This window comes from Prinia subflava, chromosome 14 (assembly GCF_021018805.1).
Source record: "Prinia subflava isolate CZ2003 ecotype Zambia chromosome 14, Cam_Psub_1.2, whole genome shotgun sequence".
Taxonomy (NCBI): Eukaryota; Metazoa; Chordata; class Aves; order Passeriformes; family Cisticolidae; genus Prinia; species Prinia subflava.
Genome location: NC_086260.1, coordinates 11,074,688 through 11,096,465, shown reverse-complemented (window position 1 = coordinate 11,096,465; position 21,778 = coordinate 11,074,688). Strand labels below are relative to the sequence as shown.

The 21,778-nt window shown below is 48.5% G+C and overlaps 1 protein-coding gene across 1 annotated transcript; it reads right to left on the bottom strand.

The window, feature by feature from the left end:
• Positions 1 to 7,632: 7,632 nt before the first annotated feature.
• Positions 7,633 to 21,546, bottom strand: MCM2 (minichromosome maintenance complex component 2). The gene is made up of 16 exons (XM_063411779.1): positions 20,278 to 21,546; positions 19,652 to 19,839; positions 18,690 to 18,865; positions 17,795 to 18,058; positions 16,560 to 16,779; positions 16,104 to 16,311; positions 15,275 to 15,409; positions 14,898 to 15,089; positions 13,707 to 13,800; positions 12,933 to 13,183; positions 12,552 to 12,678; positions 12,217 to 12,329; positions 11,838 to 12,080; positions 10,870 to 11,052; positions 9,551 to 9,706; positions 7,633 to 8,687 (listed from the first exon to the last, which is right to left on the bottom strand). Exons 1-16 carry the CDS (start codon positions 20,284 to 20,286, stop codon positions 8,577 to 8,579), a joined length of 2,670 nt encoding a protein of 889 aa, XP_063267849.1. The 5' UTR covers positions 20,287 to 21,546; the 3' UTR covers positions 7,633 to 8,576.
• Between the last annotated feature and the right edge of the window lie 232 nt (positions 21,547 to 21,778).

The following is a 21,778-nucleotide window of genomic DNA, read 5'->3' as shown; positions in this document are numbered from 1 at the left end:
AGCTCCAGCTGAGGAAACAGCTCTACTGTCACAGCTTCACTGAATGTCTTCATGCTTGCAATGCTTGTACCCTGTGCCCAGTACTCTGCCTCTCCCACACAGCATGTCACTGAGACATCAGGACATAGGTCTGAAGGTGATCAGGATTTTAAATTCAAGCATTCTTATTCCTCAAGTAAATGTTCATTTAAAACATTCCAGAGTCTTTATTTCCCTGTAATAAAATGATTTGTTGTTGTTGTTGTGGTTTGAAGAGTGAATCTCCTGAAGGAAAAATTGATGGTATATTTTTTTCTGGTGTGAACTTGCTGTTTTTCAACCACTAGAGAAAGGTGTCAATGTGCCATAACGTGCTGAACTCTGTAATGAATCAAACAGCCACCTGAGGATACCCGGTATTATTGATACTGACCTTTACAGCTCCTACCAGGCTGGCACTGGCACATGTCACCCCTTTATGCAATTGCTAGCCTCTTTTTGCCAGCTGCTTCTCTCCATCATATGCTCTGGTGCTGCAACTTCTCCCAGCATGACCAGGGCAGGTAACAGACTGGCTGCACCCTTTCCCCAGCATGGCAAGGCAAAGCTGACAGGCTTGGACCAAAGAACTTGCTTTTGGCTTCTTTTAGACCACATTCATTCAGGAAAGGGCTCTGAAAGTCCTTTTGATCACAGAATTAATGCAGGCCCCAGCCCCCACCAAGCAGGAAATGCAGCAGGAACTACTGAGCTGTCACTTACCCATTAGATGGGATAAAAGCACTTTAGTGCACTCAGATTTTAGCCCAGGCATGGCATTTAATGAATGCTCTTGTCATTTTTCACTTTGTTGCTGGTAATTTGGCTGTCTTTGCATGCAGGTGGCTTACTACAAGTGGGTAACTAAAAGCCTTTCAGATCTCCTGACCCTGCCACATCCAGCCCCCAAATCTCAGAAGCTCATGGTGCTCCCTGGATTTATTTTGACATTATACATCAATCTCAGACTAAGCAACAAAGGGGGAGTATGAAAAGAGAAGATACATCTTAGGCAAGAAAATTAAATAAAATTAGTGGCAACATCGATCACCCAGGTCAGTGCTGCCAGTGGGGCAGAAAACAGCTGGCAGAGATGGGTAGCACCAGTTCTCTTTAAAAAGCAGCTCCAACTTCAACCCAACACAGCTCTTGCATTTCCATTTCACACTCCCTGGAATAGGTTCAGCTGGCTTGGCTCTCTTCTGAGGCATTGACAGCTTTATAGTCAAAGGCTTGTCATTTCTCATTTGATCTCCCTCCAGCCTCCCTACCTGCTGTATATTCTCATAAAGAACCCTGGTAAAAGAGGCTCTACAGTTGCACTAAATGCTTTTTTTATAGCTGCTTCAAAGCTGTTCAGAAATTTTTCTTGGTGTTACCATTATCTGTGATTTTCTGTTCTTCCCCAAAATTGTTCAATTTCACAGTTACGTCTGTTAGGCAGAATCAGAAAGCAAGTGTGTATTTTAGGCTGGCAAAACTGAAAATCCTTCTGCTGTCTCCCCCTGTGAGTTACTGTAACAGCTCTTGCCTTCAGGAAATTCAGCCAGCTTTCCCATTTCAGTGTAAGGGTCACATTTTGTTCCAAGATGCCTGCAAAGAAATACTACAGAGTTAGAGGAACAAGGTGATAGCTAAGGGAAAGAACTTGGTGCCTAAAACTTGTCAATTAAAAAGAAATTAACCACAATCTAATCTCAAGAGAAATTTAACTTATTTTGAAACTCCACTTGAAAAAAAGCAGCAACCCATTAACTTGAAATATGATGGTGAGATATTTTATTATCTCAAATACAGCAAAACTGAGTTCACCTACAAAAGTGAAAGTGATCTATTGCCTGTGCTCAGCAGAGCAAGAAAGTAAATAATAAGCGAAACAAATAGTCAGATGTTAAGTTCTGGCAGTGTTAGAAAATGCAAGATGTCACTAGTACCAGGGAAAGGGCTTAACCCTTCTGTCTTTGCCCACTGACACTTGTCAGGCAAACAAAAAGTGATCTGTGCCATTCTTAGAGCTGAAGGAAAAAATGGGCTGTTCTCATTACCTTGATTGCCTGCTCTTTGGGATAGAGGTTGGGTGACACAGCAGGCTTGTGGCACACCATGCAATTTAATACAATCTTCTATCAAGCTATACAGCCTTTTGCCATCTTGTCCCTCTAGAAGAGGAAAACTCCCTGCCTGTCCAGCCCTTCCTTAGGCACAAGGTAAGATTTAACCTCTCCTTTTTTCCAGATTATGTGAATTTACTTCAGAGCCTCTGACAAGCTTTATATAAGTTCATTTGCTGATTTAGCCTTTTTAATTCTTGGACACCATGAAACGTTTTGACTGTACCAAGCAGGGGTGGGTACCTGCTCTATTCCTGCATAGCCCAGGCATGTAGCCACTCTCTGGGCAAAACACACAGCTCCTGCTCTCATCCAAAGTCCTGCTGGGGAAGATCCATAATAAACACTTAAAGAGGAGTAACCTGGAGCAACTACTGCCTTCCAGGACAGGCTGTAATTAGAAAGGAAGAGCTCTGTTTAGAGCCCCAGCAAGATTTTTTATATCAGTTTGAGCCTTTCTTCATCTCTGCATCAGCTTGTTCCCTTTAAGGGACAGCACATTGCACACTTAAGACACAGTGCTGCTACCAGCACTGCTTCTTTCCTATCCCCTGTTGTGAAGTGCAGGGGAAGAACAAGCACAAGTTGTGCTTTACTTTCCCTGTTTTTACATGCTCCTGCTGCCTCCCATCCCTAAAGGTTCATGTTTCTCTCCTTACTAAAGTGAAGCTGATTGCTGCATTAATAGCCACTCTGACAGCGAATCTCAGTGGATTCCTAGAGGGCAGAGCAAACCAGAGCTATATTGAATTTGATTAAGGGGCCAGAATAACCTTTAACAGAGTCACCTGGGGCAATGAGACAGCTCTCCAGCTGAAATCTCACACAGGTTTCCTCACAGCCCAGGGGACAGGGCTCCTCACTTGAGGGGGATGGCAACCAGGTCACATTGCTCTATCACAGCTGGCGTGCAGAGGGATGGTCACAGCCCTCCATTTACACAAGTGGTGACTTCTGAGCCCCCAGCCAGGAAGAAGAATGGAGTACATCTTTTTGGGGCCATTCACATTATTTAATCTGAGCCTCTGTGCAGCTTAGAGAACCCCTTTATCTCTGTGTTGAGATTATCAACTCACACTAAGAAAATTACTTTCTGGAAGGGATGAAAAATCTATGGAAGTGAAGATCTCATGAGGGCAGCAAGCCTCAGATCTTCTAAAACTTTTGACTAGGGCAGAAGGACAATCAAGATAAAGCCCAGTAAAGTCAAGGGATTGATGACAAGGCACAGGAAGTTTAGTCTTAGCTCTGTCTGTTTTAGAGATATGACCAGAGCCTGAAGAAGTTACTGTCAAACCCTCATTGTACCAGGTTTGAGGAGCACACATCAGAGAGCTGAGCACAGCAGTGAGCAGGACAGGCCCCCCAGTACCCAAGACAGATAAGCAGCTCAGAGATGACTCTCAGATTCAACCAGAAGTCCAGATCCTCAGAGAAGCTCACAGTGATGGAGCCAGACCAACACCAAACTAGTCAGTCCCTAGGTCAGAGTCAAGATCTGCTGATGGCAGCCATCACCCAGGAATCACTTGCCAGTTCCATAGTAGTAGAAGATGCCCAGGATCAGGAAGGCAGTCCATGGATCACAGCCCAAAGCAACAGGTACTTTGAGCAGGCACAGGGAGACGTAAACCTGTATTCCCCCCTAGAAGCTCACATAGGCCCCAGGCTAAGCTTAAAGAGAGCACTGGGCCATAGGTGTAGACAGAGGCGCAGGAGAGCCTGGTCAGGGCAATTAAGGCTTATTAGTACCCTCAGAGCCCTGACACCTCTCCTTGAACAGTGACTTAAGAAGTGAGGGGCAGTTCCTATCTTTCAGTGGGCAAAGTATCTTCACTGGGTAGAAGCCAGAGGTGGTATATAGCTTTTTGTGCTAAACTGAAAAGGCTTAATGTCATCTTCAGTCAGCTATTTTAATAGCTGACTAAGCTGGAATGCGTGTATGTATTTTCAGAGTGGAGGGATCAGCCTGTACCTGAAGAGGGCTGTTGACTCTGAGGAGAGCCAGTCACTGACTCATAGGCTCTATTGGTACTCCTACATATGTGCTTCTATGGGATTTCCTGGGACTGAAGCTATTCAGCATCTTTTAGATGGACAGTTATTGTTAGGTCTCCCCGAGCACTAGATCACCCAGAGAAGAAATCTGGCATTTCCTCTGGGTTCCCCCGACAGCCTTACCTCTCCTTTAGAGAAGTGACTTGCAAAATTAACAGAAAGGAGCACAAGCCCTTCTAAGGTGCTTTTGCTATAAAAAATGCAGAGCTCAGCAGCCCCTTAAGGCTGCTCAAAAATGTTCAGTAGAGGCTGAGGGGCACTCTGGATGGCTGGAATCCTTGGCAGACCAGTGCTCCATGATAATGGAGACATTAAGTCAGTGATGGCAGCACGAACTGCATAATAGATGCAAAATACGGCAGAAGCCTGATCCAATTTTGGCTCTGTCTTGTTAAGTAGAAAAGTATTTTAGGAGATGGAAAAATACTAGGAAGTTCAGAGTGCATCCTTGCTGCAGCACAGTAGGAAATGTAGCTGTTTGCAGTGGCTCACCTGTATCTGTGGATACACATCTGCTCTAAACACATTCCCATACTGTCTTCATATGCTGGAATTCAGGTGAGTTGAGGTCAACAGGGCAGAGCTGTAAGCACCTGAAAAAGCCCTTCTGGCTGAACTGCACTAGAATGGGAAGATGCCACTATCCAACACAACTGCTGCATCCTGAACACTGTTACACTGGGGAAGTTCTTGTCAACCAGTTTCCAGACAGCTCTTTAGTAAACACAGTGGGGATGGACAAAGAAGATTGCAGCTAAGGTCTGGCATTAGAGAAACTGCTGCTCCAGAATTGCTGAACATGCTGGTTTTCCCAAGAGGCTGTGGCATTTACTTGGTGAAAAACACACATCACTGAATGTAGAACTTCACCTATTCAAGGGCATCTGCCATTTGACAGGCAAACTCAGAAACAACCACTGGCACACTGGATAAGCCTATGACTTCCAGTGGTAATGTGTTGGTTTATGATCACAATAAAGGCATAAGCTAAACTCCACTAGTACAAATGAAAAGCCCTTTCCTGCAAACTCTGTATTTCCCTTTTTCCCAGCTCACACATGCTGATTGATTAGCTGGTATCTGCAGGCACTTGCTCATAAACCCCAAGCAGGTGCACTGTTTGTGTGTGTTGTGTATGTGTTTGCTCCATGCTGAGCTAAAGTCAAACAGGCTATTGAGATACATAGCTGCTTCTTGCTGCTTCTCTCAGGAGTTTGCAGTCAGCATGTTCAGATTAAACTAGATCAGGATCTGGCCCATCATGGCCTTTTCAAATCCAGATGCTCTTTGAAGTCAAACTGACCAGCCTTTGGCAACAACCACAGTCCCAAGGGGAAGATGACCACAAGAAAGGACACCACTGGTCTCCATAAAGCCCTTTGTCCTTTACAAGGAGCACCTTTATTATCTTCCATGTGAGCTCAGGCATAGCCTGCTGTGAACAGAACTCACCTCCCCCACTCTTGCCTTTGCCCCTGCCTGCCAGGGGAACTGTGCAGTTTGAATCACAGCAACAAGAAGCCAAGTGCACAAGCTTGGCTAAACTCAAGGTCATCAGGGGAGCAACTCCTCATTCCATGAGTGTGGCTTGGCTTGCTGGGCTCCAGAGCTGTGCAGCAAAATCCTCGCTATGTTCAGCAGGAACGTGGCTCCTGGCAAGGCAGTCCCTGCTCAGAGCAGCATGTTTTCACCCGCCTGCATCCCTGTCCAGACCAGACACCTGATGCTTTCAACAGCCAAAGCTTGCTCCAGGGAATCTGAAAAGCTCAGTGGCCGTGAAAGGAGGAACATGCCTTTAGACTGGCATTAACACTCCAGTGAGCAGCTGATGCCAGCATTATAGAGGGCACAGCTGCAAGAATTCATTGCTCTGCTGGATGCTGGCAACACAATGGTGGGAGGGCACAACTGCCTTTGTGTTGAAGATTTGGGAAACAGTGAGCAAAATGACAAACAAGTGCCTCCAACAATGGTATCTCTCTGATGCCAGTGCTCACTTCATGTGCCAAGTGAGATGGGACCAGAGCACAGGAGGCAGGAGAAAACTGTAGGACAAAACTGAATGGTGCCTATCAACAGTCCAGCAGCAGGGCAAGGAGTTCGGAAAATCAGGAGTCCGGCCCCATTCCTGTGTATCTCTCATGATTTGCAGTGACATGTCTGGCCACCTATTTAACTTGCGTCACTTCAGGCATAGTAGAGGCCTCAAAAAGTTGCAAGGGTTAGGAAGCATTTTCTACTTCTCTGGTATGACACAAAGCCCCTTCCTCCTCCTGCACCTCCCATTCTTTGACACAAAGACACCAGTTTGCAAGCTTGCATCCCTTGTTATTTCTGGTTTTGCTCTCTCAGGGCCAGGACCCGCCCCACCAAGGTATGCGAGTTCCCATAACGCTGGGCACACTGTGCAAGTGCTTGCAGTTGCAGTCCCCATGGACAGTCTCTGTGGCTTCTGGCAGCAGAAGGTGAGGTGCTAACAGCTGTGTCCTTGAGGAACCACACTGGACCTCACCAGGCAGTTGCAGGCAACGGCAGCAGTTTGGCCATCCCCAACGCAGACCCAATCCAGGCCCACGTTCAGGGACAAAGGCTTGCTCAGGCAGGGAAGGAATACCAGGAAGAGTCTCTATGGCTGCCTGCAGAAAGTCCTGATAGACAGAGACCCAGTAGGAAGGGAAAAAAACAACCCAAACAGTTAAACAAATACACAGGAGGGAGCTGGCAGACAGAGGAAGCAACACACAGAGCCAACTTCAGGCTGAGAGTCCTGTGCTCAGACCCCAGCAGGGCTCAAGCACTGCTGGCTCCAGGCTGGGAGGACACACCCGCACACACATCACCGTGACAAAACCCCCAGTGTCAGGGACACCTCTGCTTGGTCAGCACTCAACTGCAGCAGCCAGCTCACAGATTCTCCTGAGCTCAGGCGGGAGGCTGGAGATGCCGTAAGGTCCTGCAGCTCCAGCCAGGAAAAAGCACATTCACTGCAGAGCTCAGATGCATCCTGGAGAGGGGTTACTGCTTCTCCCAGACTGGAATCTAAGTGGCAGTCAAGGCATGAGATCAAGGCTGTCTAACCCAAGTGTGTGTAAGGAAGGGAGGTGGGAAATACAGTGATGGGACAAGTTGCAGTGGGATACAAACATAAACAGGCAAGGCAGGAACCACTGCAGGCAGGTCCTTGGTGGGAAAGGCAGCATTCATGGCATGGTCCATTCATTCATGGCAGGGTAACTGTGTTCTGCTATCACTCCATAGATGTCTCAGCTAGAGCTGAAAGCCAGCACTGGCTGTTCCTACTAATCTGAGGAGAAAATATGAGATGTGACTGTACCCAAACCTAACCCACAAACTGCTGGGCAGTTCATGCAGCATCCAGGTTGCCCACTCAAGCTCTTAATTCCACTCTTGGTGGCACAAGTTACCGAAAGAGGAAACGCAGAAGTATTGAAAAACAAATGTATTTAAAACACACATAATAAGAAAATTGCATGTGAACACTGAGCCCATCCTCTCCTCCCTGAACACGTCCACCTTAGGCGTCCTCCACTACCATGCCTAAAACCAGCACCACGGATACTCCATCCTCAACAAATGGATGTGAGGGAGGTGTTCAGTTTAGGTGTCAAAGGTAGCACTTGGATTTAGCTGTAAATTCACACCTGCTGACAGCTATAGAGAGATAACATCCACTAACGCAAGAGAAGCCTCTCCACTCCTGCCTCTGGAGATTCCCCAGCAGGTACTGAAGTTTTCAGTGACCATACAGATCATCATTAAGATCAGAAAGAGCTATGTTTTGTTTCAGTTCTTGTCTTCCTCTGCTTCCCCCCTCCTTCCCTGCAGAAACCAAGCACCACAAGGTCAACCCATGTGGGCACCTGGGGAAATGTCAAGTGTCATGCACAAAGGCCTGGAGCACAGACTGGCTGGTTCATGGAGAGTTGAAAGCCATTTCAATGATCACCCATGAGGCTGTACAGTCACCAGAGATAGGAACAGAGAATCCCTGAGGGTGCTTACAATCCAAGGGGGATGGATAATGTTTTCCAAATGCTCCCACTTGGTCTCTCTTGCAGAGGAGCCTGTAACAACTAGTGACAAACAAACAGAAAGCAAGCCATGTATATCGCCAGCAATTCTCTCCCTTCTGTGCTTAGCTACAAGGCAAAATAGTGAACGAAGTTGCTAAACAGACTTGACAGGGCATTTAACTACTTAATTCTGTTCTATTTACAAGGTCTTCAGCAGCTCAGCACTCCCTTAATCCATTAGGTACAAAGCAAGCAAGAAGACGTGCAACCTAGTCCCTCTGGCTCAATCTCAGTAGCATTCCTGCAGGGCTGCAAGATGGAGGTCTCATCTCACAGAAGCATGTGGCTGCCAGCCTCAGAACTGCTGCACAATCAGCTTCCGCTTCACATCCCGGCTGAACCTGTTCATCTTGAACACTTCACTGTCATAAAAGGCTGAGAGGTTGTGGATGTTGATCTGCCGAGCCTTGGAGAAGGAAGAGGGGAGAGGTAAATGTTTATTTAATCAAAGTAAGAATCATGTGGTTTTCCATAGCAGAGGCTGCATAAAATTTCACAGTCAGCAATTTCTGCTCTGCTCAGCAGGAGCCAGAGCTGCAGTAGCAGGGGAGATTGCAGGTCAGGAGGAAGGAGCATTGGCAGTGCTGAGCTGAGCCAAGAGAGGATGCTGGCTCAGCTTATGCCTGTTCTCAGCTCGTCCTTTTACTTCCACCGGAGCTAGAATGTAACTCCAATCCAAAAGCCCCCAAAACCTCATCCAGTGGGAGAGTTCTGCAAAGGACACATCTGACTGGGGGTGGTCAACTGACTTGGGGCAACACCAAGCTGTGGTTCTGGAAGTAATTACTCTGCACATCTGATGCAAAGAGCAGAAAAGCACTAATCCAGGAATCAAACACTGCTTTAGTGCCAAGCAAGGTCAGTATTTTGCACGGAAAGGCCAAGTCAGAAGTGCATGAAGGAGGAGGCAAGTGAGCCTCAGGAGGGATTGGAAAAGTTCATACACATAGATTTTTCTGCTTTTTGCTTCTTCAAATGCAGATGCCAGGGAACTTGAGTTCTCATTCACCTGCATAAGCAGCATTTACCATTCCAACCCCAAAGCTTTAAGAGGGGGTGTGAGAACAGAGAGGGAAGAATACAGCACTTCCAAACAAGAGGAGCAGATACAGAGGAGACAATCCTGATGTTGGGTTATATTGATTAACACCAATGGTTTTTATGGTATCATAATACAGGAAGAAGTTAAAAGTCTCAGAATGCCTCTGGTTCTGAGGCTGCAGAGAGAGCATGAACCAGTCCCAGAGGCAGCTGGTTATAAGCCCATACCTTGTCCATGAGGTCCTTCTCTGGGACTTCTATGGTGTCTTGCTGGGCTCCATAGCGGTTTCTCTGGTACATCACCTGCTCTGCAACCAGCTGCTTCAGGATGAACAGCAGCAGCTCGTTGTTGTCTCGCTTGAATGAGAGGTAGCGGGAGAACGTCTAGGAGGGATGAGATGAGCCATGAGGATCAGAACAGTGATGCACTGAAGTGCCCAACATCAACCAAACCCCTCCTTCCACAGAGCACACAGAGACATTGCTGTCACCTGTGCCCTTAGTGTATCTCAAGTGACTATGGCCTTGCCAAGCTGCCACCTGTACATGCAGTGGCAGCCCTCTAACAGCCACAATTCCTCTGCTAACTGCTTCTATTCCTATCTGGAATTTCCCTAGGGGTGCTGGTGCCTCTTGGGTGCTAGTAGTGCACTGCTGTGGGGTTGTGCAGCCCACAGGGACACAGCTGTTTCCCTTAACCCAAACTGCCCTGTGCCTGCCCAACAGACACTCAGACTGCCCTGTGCCTCCCCAACAGACGCTCATACTTGGCTGGCTGTTTGGACCAAAGAGAGAGGCCACGAGTCGTCCAGCCAGAGGGCAGACACTCAGCAGTGGATAAATGCCAGCATGTGGCCAGACAAGAGCTGTTTGGAGCCAGCCCCTGCTACTCAGAGAACAGGGCAGACTGCACACTAACCCACAGTGAGTGCTACCCTGTGAGCCCAATAAAAACATGAAGAAACAAACTGCCTGCTTGGCTTGATCACCTGGCAGCAGCAGCAGCAGGTGCCCTGTGCCAAAGTAGCAGGGAAAGTGTCAAGAGAATAGACGTGGCACTGCTTTTGACTCAGAGGATCGAGGTATACTTCGTTCTCAGACCCAACAAAGACATTGCCTCACCACAGATTAGCAAGAGACAGTCACGGTTCAAAGGCACCCAGCTTGAGCTGTTGTTATACCACAATGATTAAATTATTTTAAGTATCCAGATGTTTGAGACTCTGCTACGGAAAAACCTGGGGTCAAGATGGTAAGGAAACCTTGTCTGATCGTGAGTGTGGTGTGTAGCTGTGAAGTGGCCTTGGTCCCAGCTCAGGTGGTGTTAGTGTGACTGCCAGAGTGGCTCCAGGGTGACCAGACAAGGAACTTCCTTGACACTTCAGACCCACAGTATTCCACTTACACAAGCTCAGTGCCTGTCTCCACAGGACAGACCCCTGCAGAGCATGAAGTCTCTTCCCACAGCCAGGGCAGTGCAAGGAGGCTGCAGTTGAACCCACGGGGCCTGGGGTGCAGCCACAACCCCTGGCCCAGGCGCTGCCCACCTTGCGCATGCTCCGCATGACACTGAACTTCTGTGTGTCAATAAAGCTCTCCAGCATCACCCTGATGGCCATGTTGACATCGTCCTCCACCACGTAATCGCGCAGGTGCATCCGGGCGTGCGCCTCGGCCATGCGGATCATGGACTCGATGTGCCGCACCGTGATGGGGATGCTGCCCGTTGCCTAAGGGGAGGAGGCAACACCTTACTGAAGGATACAAAACACAGGGCAAGACAGGGGCCTTCTGGCCCAGGATCCAGCTCCTTTTACCCTGCTCGGCGCTCTCTGCACCTCTGAGGGTGACTCAGGCTAAGGAGGCTCTGCCACCTGCTGGCGTGGCCACCCAGCCTGGCACAGCTTCCCCGTTCATCTGAATTCAGCACAGTGCAAGGGGATGCTGTGCGGTCACTCTGTGACACTGTTTAGGGCCTTTCCAAGATTAGCAATCCAGTTCCCTCCAGCAAATTTTAGGAGTTAATGAAACAAAAAGCCAATGAAAAAAAGGTACAGTTTTCCCAAACCCCAAAAATCTCCCTCACACCTCAACAAATTCCTCTTTCACTTGGAGAGCATGAAATGAGCCTGAGACATCCCACAGACAAAAGAGAAGGGCATTTGTACAGATAATAACTCCCTGTAATGTACCAGGAGCATGCGGATCTGAGTGAATGCAAACATCTCCAGTGAGCCTGCCATACTGGGTGACAAGAAAAGGACTTTGCTATAACAGGGACTGTACATGTGTCCAGTCCATCAGTCCACACATCACCAACAGGCAAGATTCTGCACTTAGATGAAGAATTATCTGTTCAGCAGACACTGCAGGATCTGCCTGTCTCTCACAAAACACTTGCACAGACTTTTGTGATGGGAATGGCAAGAATGCATCAACATATGCTGGAGCAGCCTCAGGCTGATTTGCAGTCTAGATACCTACAGTTCTTCCCTCCTCTCCTCAGCATTCTCACCATAGACTCCTTCCTGAGGTCGCTGTACATCCTGGCCACCTTGTCCTGGTCCATCTGGTTGAGTTTTGGGTGGACCTTCTCTTTGGCGTAGATGATATATTTCCTCAGGATCTCTTGAGGAATGGGTTCAACCCCATAGGTGTTGGGAAGGATGACCTCATTAGTGTCCCCATTCACTGCCTCCTTGCTGCCTGGGTGGTGCTTGACATGGCTGCCAACAACAAACCGGGCAAGCATTTCATCCTACAAGAGAGCAATGCACCAACAGACACTGAGCACACTCACTGGACAGAAAAAACTCAATGGACAGCTGCAGCTGAGCATCCCCACAGCAGCACTGAAGCCCAGCACACACTCAGACTCCTGGCACAGCCCCTACCTGCACTGAGTCTACCGTGTCTCTCACCACGCACAGGATATCGAATCGAGAGATTATGGGCTCTGTCAGGTCTACGTTCTCTGAGAACGTCAGCGACGGGTCGTATCGCCCACCTAGGTCACAGAGACAATCCAGGTGAAACAGCCTCCAAGGCTGGAGCTCTGGAGGAAGGACAGACCTCCAGTATGTTACTGAAGACTTTTCTGCTCACTTGATCCCTGCTCCAGACTCGAAGGCACCAGGCTCAGAGAGGCAAAGCTGTGCCACAGCTCTCATGACTGTGGACTTATGCTGAGAGCCTGAGATGGTTCTGTAGTCAGCCTTTCAGCACTTACCTATGGGATTGGCAGCAGCAACAATGGTGCAACGAGCTTGCAAGGATGTGACAATGCCTGCTTTGGAGATGGAAATGCTTTGCTGTTCCATGGCTTCATGGATGCTGGTCCTATCCTGATCATTCATCTACAGGAAAGCAAAAATGATTTAGAGTCAAACTATGCCTATATCCCCCTGCCAAACACAGCAAGGGGTATCAGCTTCAGATGCTCTGAAAAGGCAACAAACTGCACTATGGAACAGCAAGGGCCTAAGCAAACTGCAGGCACTTCAGTCATCTGGGAGATGTCACCATGAGTTACAGTGTGTCCTCAGTGGACAGAGGTTACAGCTGGTTGCTTCACAGCTAATCCTTCCCAGAGAGATGAAGCTGGGCTCACCTTGTCAAATTCATCAATCAGGCAGACACCTCTGTCAGCCAGCACAAGGGCTCCTGCCTCCAAAGTCCACTCCTTGCTGACTGGGTGCCTCTGCACATAGGCTGTGAGACCCACAGCAGAAGCACCCTGGCCAGTGGTGAAAATTGCTCTGCTTGACACCTTCTCTATGTATTTAAGAAACTGTGATTTTGCAGTACCAGGGTCTCCACACAGAAGCACATTGATGTCACCACGAACTTTGTGTTTGCCACCTACAAAAGCAATGGGAAAACCATGAGGCAGCTGAGTGCATGGCTTGGCAGCAACCCTGCCCTGAGCACCATAAAGCTAAAAAGAGGGCAACAAGCAGGCATGGCAACCAGTTTACAGGAAAGCTGAGGAAAAAAAGTCAGTTTTGGAAGCAGTCATCTTTGTAAAACAGACTTTCTAACCTTGCTGATACATCCTAACACATACTTCTAAGGAGATGATAACTAATCAGGGTGCCAGAAGGTCAAACCTCTGAACGAGCATTAAACGTGATCTCCTAGAGGAGGGATAAAAACTTGCCTAGGTTTGCAGCAGGAGCTGTTTTCAGTCATAGCACTTTTACTGTTACACAGAGTTTTCAGTGCGATAAAATAGCCAGTTCAATCACAGATATCCCTCCGTCTGCTAAACCTTGTCTGTTACCAAGCCACACAGACAACTCTAACCGCTCTTACTGCAATGGCCCAGATAAAACCCAGGCCCTTTTTCCTTCCCTGAGTGAGGCAGGACCAAAGTGACACTCACCTGGGTTTTTGGGCTCTCCACCAAAGAGAGCTAAAGCCAAGCCCCTTTTGATATCTTCATGTCCATAAATAGATGGAGCAATGCTGGCAAAAACCTGAAAAGGAAACCAGAGAAGTAGTCCAGGGAATACCAGTTCCCATTCTGAACAGTCTTGCATGAACATCAGCAAGATACCATATCTAAAGCTACTCTTACGATACTGCTGTCCCCAAAGAGTATATTATTATCCAGGGTGTGAGGGCTTTTTCAAAGGTAATGACTCACCCAGTGTTGCCTGAAGGAGCTTCACAAAAATGCTGCTGTTGGTACATGGCAGATTATTTAGTCTGGTGCTGGAAGCTGCTGCCACTGCCTCCACAACTGTGTTGTACACAAGGCACATCACAAGTGCCTGTTATCAGCTCTTGTAAAGGTGGGGACCTTGATCAGAGGCTTATGACCGTACTCGAATGGGCTATGCTGCACATGAATTATTGTCATAGTCAAATATTATGAATTGGCTTATTTTCTCAAGGGTATTCTGAAAATAACCTGCTGCTGGAGACTATTCATGTTAAAACACTCCTGACTCAACTGAAGCTACTGCATCCACTGCAACAGCAGTCACTGTAACAACAGCACAGCCAAGGCAATGGAGCGAAGTCCCCCTTTACAGGGATTAAATCTGACCCAAGTGAGGGTGAACACGCACCAGTCCAGGAGCTTTGTTCTTTCAAATATTGGATTCAGGTCTTACCATATAGAGGACACAAAGCTAAAATCTCCATCACAACTTAAGTTATGCAATAATATCCTCTTTAGGGGACTGAGATGCAATCACTGCCCTCACAGAACACTTCTGCCACTTGACTTTTAAGATACAGGGAGAGAAAACTGATCAGATATAAGCAGTGTCTGAGTCTCTCACCTGTTTTCTAGTCCTGTTATTATGTAGAAGGCTCAGTGAAGGAACTGGAGAAACAGAAAATTTGACCTCCAAAAGTACAAGGGAGGTTACTTACTTCTCTCCTATAACTGACTCTCATCAACAGCTGTCTGACAGCTACAGAAGACCATTTAGAGAGAATTGGGATTTCTGGGTTCCTTTAACCACTGTCTGGCCAGCTGACCCATTTCATCACTTTCTGATCCAGCTTCCAGGTGACGGCAAGCTATCAACAGGAAAAGAAGGGATGTCTGAGGCTAACCCACCTTCTCCCCAATTTGCTCATCCTTGGATAGACCCACAATCACTTTCACATCTTCATCAGTCAGTTCCCCAACGGCCAGCTTGTTGTCCTTCTTGGCGATGTGGTTGGCCAGGATCACAGTTGCAAACACTGGGAACCCATTGGCAGTATTCAAGGAGCCATCGTAGTTGTTGTGGTAGATCCCTGTCAGCTCCTGGGAAGCAGGAAATGCTGTGTCAGTGCCTGCACAGTACAAAATAGCCCCCTCTCCATTTTAAGGTAAGGCTCAAATGCATTTTAGGACAACCCCTCCCTATTTACCCAGAGATGTTCCCATGATGTCACTGTCAGAATTTAAAAATACCCTGTGCTCTCCTGATACTTGAACAATGTACTCACAATCTCATCTCCTGGCTTGCAGCTGTCCACCAGATCAGCGAGGAGAATGGCATCCTTGGAGCGGGGCAGCCTGCCCGCAGCCACCTTCCCAGGGCTCTCCTGGATCTTGATGCGCTGATAGTTCTGGTAGACTGTCTGCACCAGCAAAATCAAAGTCACCCAGCAAGTCTAGCAGGCACCAGCATGCCTCTCCACAGGCACCTCAGAGAGAAGGGCTATTCCAAGACTTACTGTACTTCAGTTAGAAAACTATGGACATAGGAGATGGAGGTTGTGAGGAGCAATTCCAGGGTGTGATAGACAATATTGGGGACAGGAAAGCCCTTTGCTGCATTTCACCACTGTGTTTCAGCCTCCACAGTGTTGTCCACCCAAACACCGGACCACTCCCTGGGAGGAGAATGCTCCACTAGTGATGGTTAAAGGTATCAAAGCAAAGAATGAAAGTCAGAAGCTCCACATCAATGATTTTGCCCTCTGGTTTCCTTAAATGACAGATCAGGACAGACTGATCTAACCTGGGAAGGAGATCTAGACAGCATTGTGTCTGCATTTCTAAAATAGTAATAAATAACTGTGTACCACAAAGATAATTGTGGCAAGATTCAATCCAAACACCTACAGTGTGGCAATAAATTACTTTTGGTTGATAAACTGAGCCATTCAGGGCAAGAGCTCAAAGAGACCTCAAACAGACCTATCTTCACAGCCCCCTGGATGTATCAGAAGACCCCTCTCCAAAGGTGGGAGTCAAAGCAGGGCTGTGAGGAACAGGCAGTGGAGCAGGATGAGCAGCCACTCTCTTCCAGGCAAGCACACAATCTCTTACCTCTTCCATGTTGATTTCAAATGGGCCAAGAGACTGACACTCTGGACAGGAACCGGGTTTCACCTCCTGGTTCTGTGACTGGAAAAACGGTCCTAGGATGAAGTTGCACTTGCTGCAGTTGTATTTGACCATGCTGAGCTGAGGCAGGACCCCTGTGCAACTTGTCACCACTCCACTGGTCCGGATCAACTGATTCAAATGCAGTTGCCTGAGGAAAGACAGAGGTATGCTGGATGCCTGCAGGGCACAGAAGGCAAAACATTCTCCAGAAATACTCTCGCTACAAGGCACAAGTTTACTTCAGGGATGCTGGAAGTTCATCCTTAGTATGATTTTTCCCATGCTAAGCTCAGCTATCCTGTTAGACTTATCCAGAAGTTTAGCTCAGAGGTGAGTCCTGAGCACCCCAAAGCATAATGCAAGCCCCACAGCCACTTCTGGTCGTTCTGCTCTTACCTGAGTGACCGCAGCTCTTCCACCAGAGGGAGGTGGGAGATACGGACATGGATCTCCTGAGCAATACGATCATACTTGGGGTACATGGCCAGCACCACTTCCTTGGCTGCTTCATCAAAGATCTTAAGCATCTCTGCTGGAGCTTCAGGTAGAAAGTAGGCAAGGACATGCTCCTGGGCTGCCAGATCCTCATAGTTCACCACCAGACTCTCTCTGTTCTCTTAAGAAAAAGATGGGGTGAATTGTAATTTCAGCTTGTTCACTCCTAAAGGAGTTTAAAAAGGATAGCTGGAATAGACAAGCCTGTGTTATGCAGGCTGCAGTTACTAGATCTCTACACCTTCCCAGAAGTTTAGAGGTTAACAAACTGAAAATGGGTGGAAAACTCTTTTAAATTTATTTCTCTAACAAATTCTTCATCAGTACCAAGCTTGTGATTGTTCCTCTCCAGTTCTGCACAGATACTTCCCAGGCTCAGTGTTCCTGAAATTCAAAAGCTTCAGCCCAATACACAACTCTCTCAGAGACCTCCAGGAAACAGAAGTTAATAGGAGAGACATTATGTGTGCTGAATGGCTGGCAAAAAATCTCCTGTGTCTTATGTTCATGGAAATGGATGAGACAAATGCCTTTTATTTCCCAGCTTTATAAAACTGATCCTGTTCCACTGCTCAAGCTTCTGCTCAATATAAAGAAGAAATACACAAGTACAGCTACATGAGCTGTTCCTAGATGTGACAGTTTCTGCTTTTAAAACTCATCAATGACAGCCTTAATGACCATTTCTTCGGGCAGCGTCCAGTCAGAATTACAAGGCTGCAACACTGACGGTTTCCGAAGTCACAAGGTCTATTTGTGTACCCTTGCTGGATAATCCAGTTTCCAGTGTGAGAAAGTAACTGGTGCACACAGCAAGCAATTGTTGTCTCTTTCAGATCACAAACTTGCAAACCACTGTCTGCTGCCCCACATATTCTTTTGCTAGCATTTCTACAAAATGAATATTAATGAGGAGCAGACGCCAGGGGCCTTCTAATTAATCAGACAGAATCAAAGAAGACAGCAGACATGTTTCCATTATTCATTTATCTCTATCAGCATCAGGCCTTCCTAAAGTGCTGATTCAACGTCTGGAACAAAGAGGGCAGGCAGCAAAATATCCACCTCTGTACTGGATCACCACAAAGTACCGTGACCCATATAAAGAAAGAGAGCCTTCAGTGACCCAGCCCTACCTTTGCACATGTCACTGATCCTCTCCTTGAAGACATTGTGCCCATGTTCATCCACATGGGTCTTCAGGAAGTTCTTGAAGCGGTGATAGATCTCAAGCCGGGGAGCTGCCATGGAAACCCACTCCCTCACTGAGTGTCCTTTCATGTCTTCCAAGTTCTCAATGCTCTCAATCATGTCTTCATCTTCCTCTTCCATCCCTTCAGCAGCCCGCTCTGCCAGCCGCCTCTTCCGTGCAGGACGGTCTTCATCTTCATCGTCACTGTCTAAGGAGTGGGAGGAAAAACTGTTCAAGGTCTGGGATTCCCATTCCCACTCTTATGGATTAGTCACAGTGGGATTGCACAGGCTGTGGAAGTAAAGAGGTCACAGCCTGGGATACAAACAAAGAGACATCCTAGGCCCAGCCTAAATCCAGTTCTAGACTTGCTCCTACATCTTCCACAGCATAACAAAGACTTTAAGGGTGTGAATTTGAAGATTTGTATGCAACAGCACACATTCAAGTCCATTAATGCACTGGCCAAGGAAGGAGCTTGAAGTGCATCAAAGGCCCTTCCATCCAGCCCACAAAGTCTGTACAGGAGCACCAACACCAACAAACTCTACAGCATACACTTGGTAGAATCCCAACCTTTTGATACAGGCCCAGGATCTTAACTATGTTTCAGCAGTAACCAGAAGGACACTAAATGAGCTCCTAGAAAACCCAAAGGAAAGGGATCCCGCAATGGGGAATCCAGCCAAGCCCACAGCCAATGATTTCTCTAAGAGCCCAGACACACTGGAGCTCTAGACACCTCCCTACTAACCTGAGAGTAAAGAGTCCATCTCCCCCCGCAGGGCTAGGTTATTATCAAGCACAAGAGAACACGTGGTACAGCTCCTTGCACCTACCGTAGAGCAGCCCCCTCCTCATGCGGCCCATGCCCTGCTCCAGCTCACGGTCCCGCTGCCTCATCACTCGCTCGGCAGCTTCCCGCTGGCTGGCAGTCAGCTCCTCCACATCTTCGTCATCCAGGGCCAGGCCCTCTGCTTCATACACATCCAGCTCCGGGATGGGCCGGTAGTCCCTAGCACACACACACAGAGTAATATCCTGTTCAGTAGACTGATCCAATAAAAGCTGAAAGAGTATTTGAGAGAGATAAACTGTCCCAGAGGAGTGGAATTTGCAATATAAAGGTGTAATGCTGTCCTGGACACCATGTCTGCATCTTCCTCCTCTGACACGTGTAAGGCAGGTAAGATTGCCACGGCACAGCAGGCTGCAGCAGTTACAGCAACAGGGGAATCAGGCCAGGAAAGCAATTCTGCAGCCCTTCTCCAGCTACTGCTGGGCAGATGTCAGGGCAGTTATTCTGCAGCAGGACAGAATGGTGTTGAGCAGGAAGGCAGTGGAAAATGCCCTGGAGTAAAGGGCTTCAGCACCATGGTTAGGAATGCAAAGGGCTCCAGAACCATGGTTAAGAATGCCAGTATTCAAACCTTTGTGTTGTAAAGTTCAGCTTGCCAGCAGGCCTTAGTGAGTAAAATAACGTCAAAATTCATGCCTGCAGAAGTAAAGAGCTGGGCCGAATGCACATCACACATCCAGGCAGATCCTGGTTTACCCACCCTGGACCATGCTGGCACTTCGCTCAGCTTTCCCAGGACTCAAATGACACCTTACTCTGACCTTTCTCCATTGCCCAGCAGTTCTTCAGCCTCCTCACCCCAGCTGCCTGCGCAGAAGAGGGATCCCACAAAGCCGGAGAGCTCCCTCTACGTCGCTGGCTGCACTGACATCCCCAGCATCCCATCACCGGACACAAACCCCCCCGAACGATTTTCTTACCTGTTGGCATTTATAACATTACCTTTCCATCCCCTCCCCAATGAGCTCTTCCCCTTCTTCCTCCTCTTCGGGGAGCCCCTCGGTCCCCAGGAGCCCTTCGGACTCATCCTCGAAGGGGGGCAGGTCCCGACCGGGGCTGGACGTGAAGGCATCGCCGCGGCGGGAGCTCCGCACGGGGCTGGTCACCGCTGCCTGCGACTCGGAGGAGTCCTGCAAGGACAGGAGGGAGGGTGAGGGCAGGGGGCCGCAGGCAGAGAGGGGGCTAGTGCCTCCAGGGGCCTCTGCCAGGGGGGCTGCGGTCAGAAGGGGGGGTATATGGATCACCGATGAGTTATAATAATTAGCCCTCCTCGAGAATGACATATGGAGCGGGGAGACGGGGGTAAATCCATCCTCCGAGCGCAGCCGGAGCGGAGGAAAAGGGTCCGATCCTGCCCCGGCTGGGCTCTCTCCTCTGCGGCGCCGGGCATGCGGGAAAATTCACTCGGCGTTTCGGGAGCACCGCCGGGCGCACCCCCAATGTCCCCCCCACCACGAAATCCTCTCTGGATCCCGCACGGCCGCAGCGCCAAGTGTCCGGCAGCGGGGAGGACCCGGTGGCACCCCAAATGAACGGCTCCTCCTGCCCAGCCCGGCCCGGCTGCTCACCGCCATCATCGCCGCTTCCTGCCCCGCTAGCGATCCGCGCGAAAACCAACCCACGTGGTCACAAAAGCGCGCGAAACCTCATGAATAACGGCATGATGGACACCGCCTCCTTGTGAATATGCACGAAGGGGCCGGAGCCCGGAACGGGCGGGACACAGCACCACCCCCGGCCACCCCCGGTCACCCCCGGCCGAAGGGTCTCAGGCGGCTGGTCGGCGGCACTGGCAAACTTTGGTTAACATTTCTCTCTGGGCTCGAGGTGTCTCCTCCTCCCGGGAACCCGAGTCACAGGAGAGATCCCACTGTGAATTCCCGTGCCCACGTGTGAATTCATGGCTGCCTCTTCGGCAGCTAAAATCAAGCCTGACTTGAGTGGGTTTGCCACTGACCCAATTCAAAAATCTTTGTTCTGATTCTCGCTGAAACTACAAGAGGTAGGAAGGAGGTTCTGGCATTTTGTGGGGTTTTTTTGTTTGTTTGCGTGCCTGGTTTGTTTGTTTGGGGTTTTCCTTTTTTTTTTTTTTTTTTTTTTTTTTTTTTTTTTTTTTTTTTGTAAATGCGAGCCTCTATGTGCTAAAAGTAAGAGGGGGCTGATTAGAGCTGTTCTGGAGAACAGGCTCATTTGTCTCTCCAGCTGTTCAGTGCAGCAAGCAAATGCCATTTGTGAGAGGAACTCAAGAGCAACTGTCCCACAGAGACTGGAAGAGGAATTTAGAGATACAAACAAGCAATGGGCTGATGTTTGGCAGGGAGGTGGAATGCTTCCTTCCAGGCCACAGGGTCTTGCATAACAGCAGGTGGTTTGGATTTTGAAGATCTGCATTCTCTGAAGGGTTTCTGACCACTATTTAGTATTAGGCTATTTCTGCTCTTGGCTGGACTCGGATGTGAGACAATGACCCTGAAACAGGAGACACCAGAAGCAAAAGTGACTGAAGAGGCAGCTGACAATCTGAAATGGATCTTCCAGGGGTCCAGCTGGATGATTCAGGCTGGTTCTAATATAGCAAAGCAGGAGCATCATGATATAAATAGGAGAGTGGCTCAGCCTCTTCTCGGTGACACATGGCAGGGAGCTGGCTGGTGCTCGGAGTGAAACAGACACAGGGACATCCCCCAAGATGGCCCCACTTGTAGGTTGCTAGAGACCACCGTGGGCTTGATGATCTTAGAGGTCACAGAATCACAAAGGTTGGAATCATGGGAAGGTTCAGAACCATGAAGGTTGGAAAAGATCCTCAAAGTCATGGAGGCCAACCATTAATCCATACCTGCCAAGTCCACCACTGAAACATGTCTCTAAGCACCACATCATCATGGTTTTGGAACACTTCCAGGAATGGTGAATCCACCACCTCCTTGGGAAGCCTGTTCAATGCTTGAACACCCTTCCAATGAAGAATTCTTTCCAAATGTCCAGTCTTTTTCAACCCAAATGACTCTGTGGCTTAAGGGAAGGCAGCCCAGGACCTGGCTAAGGTGCTGTCTGACAAGGCCCAGA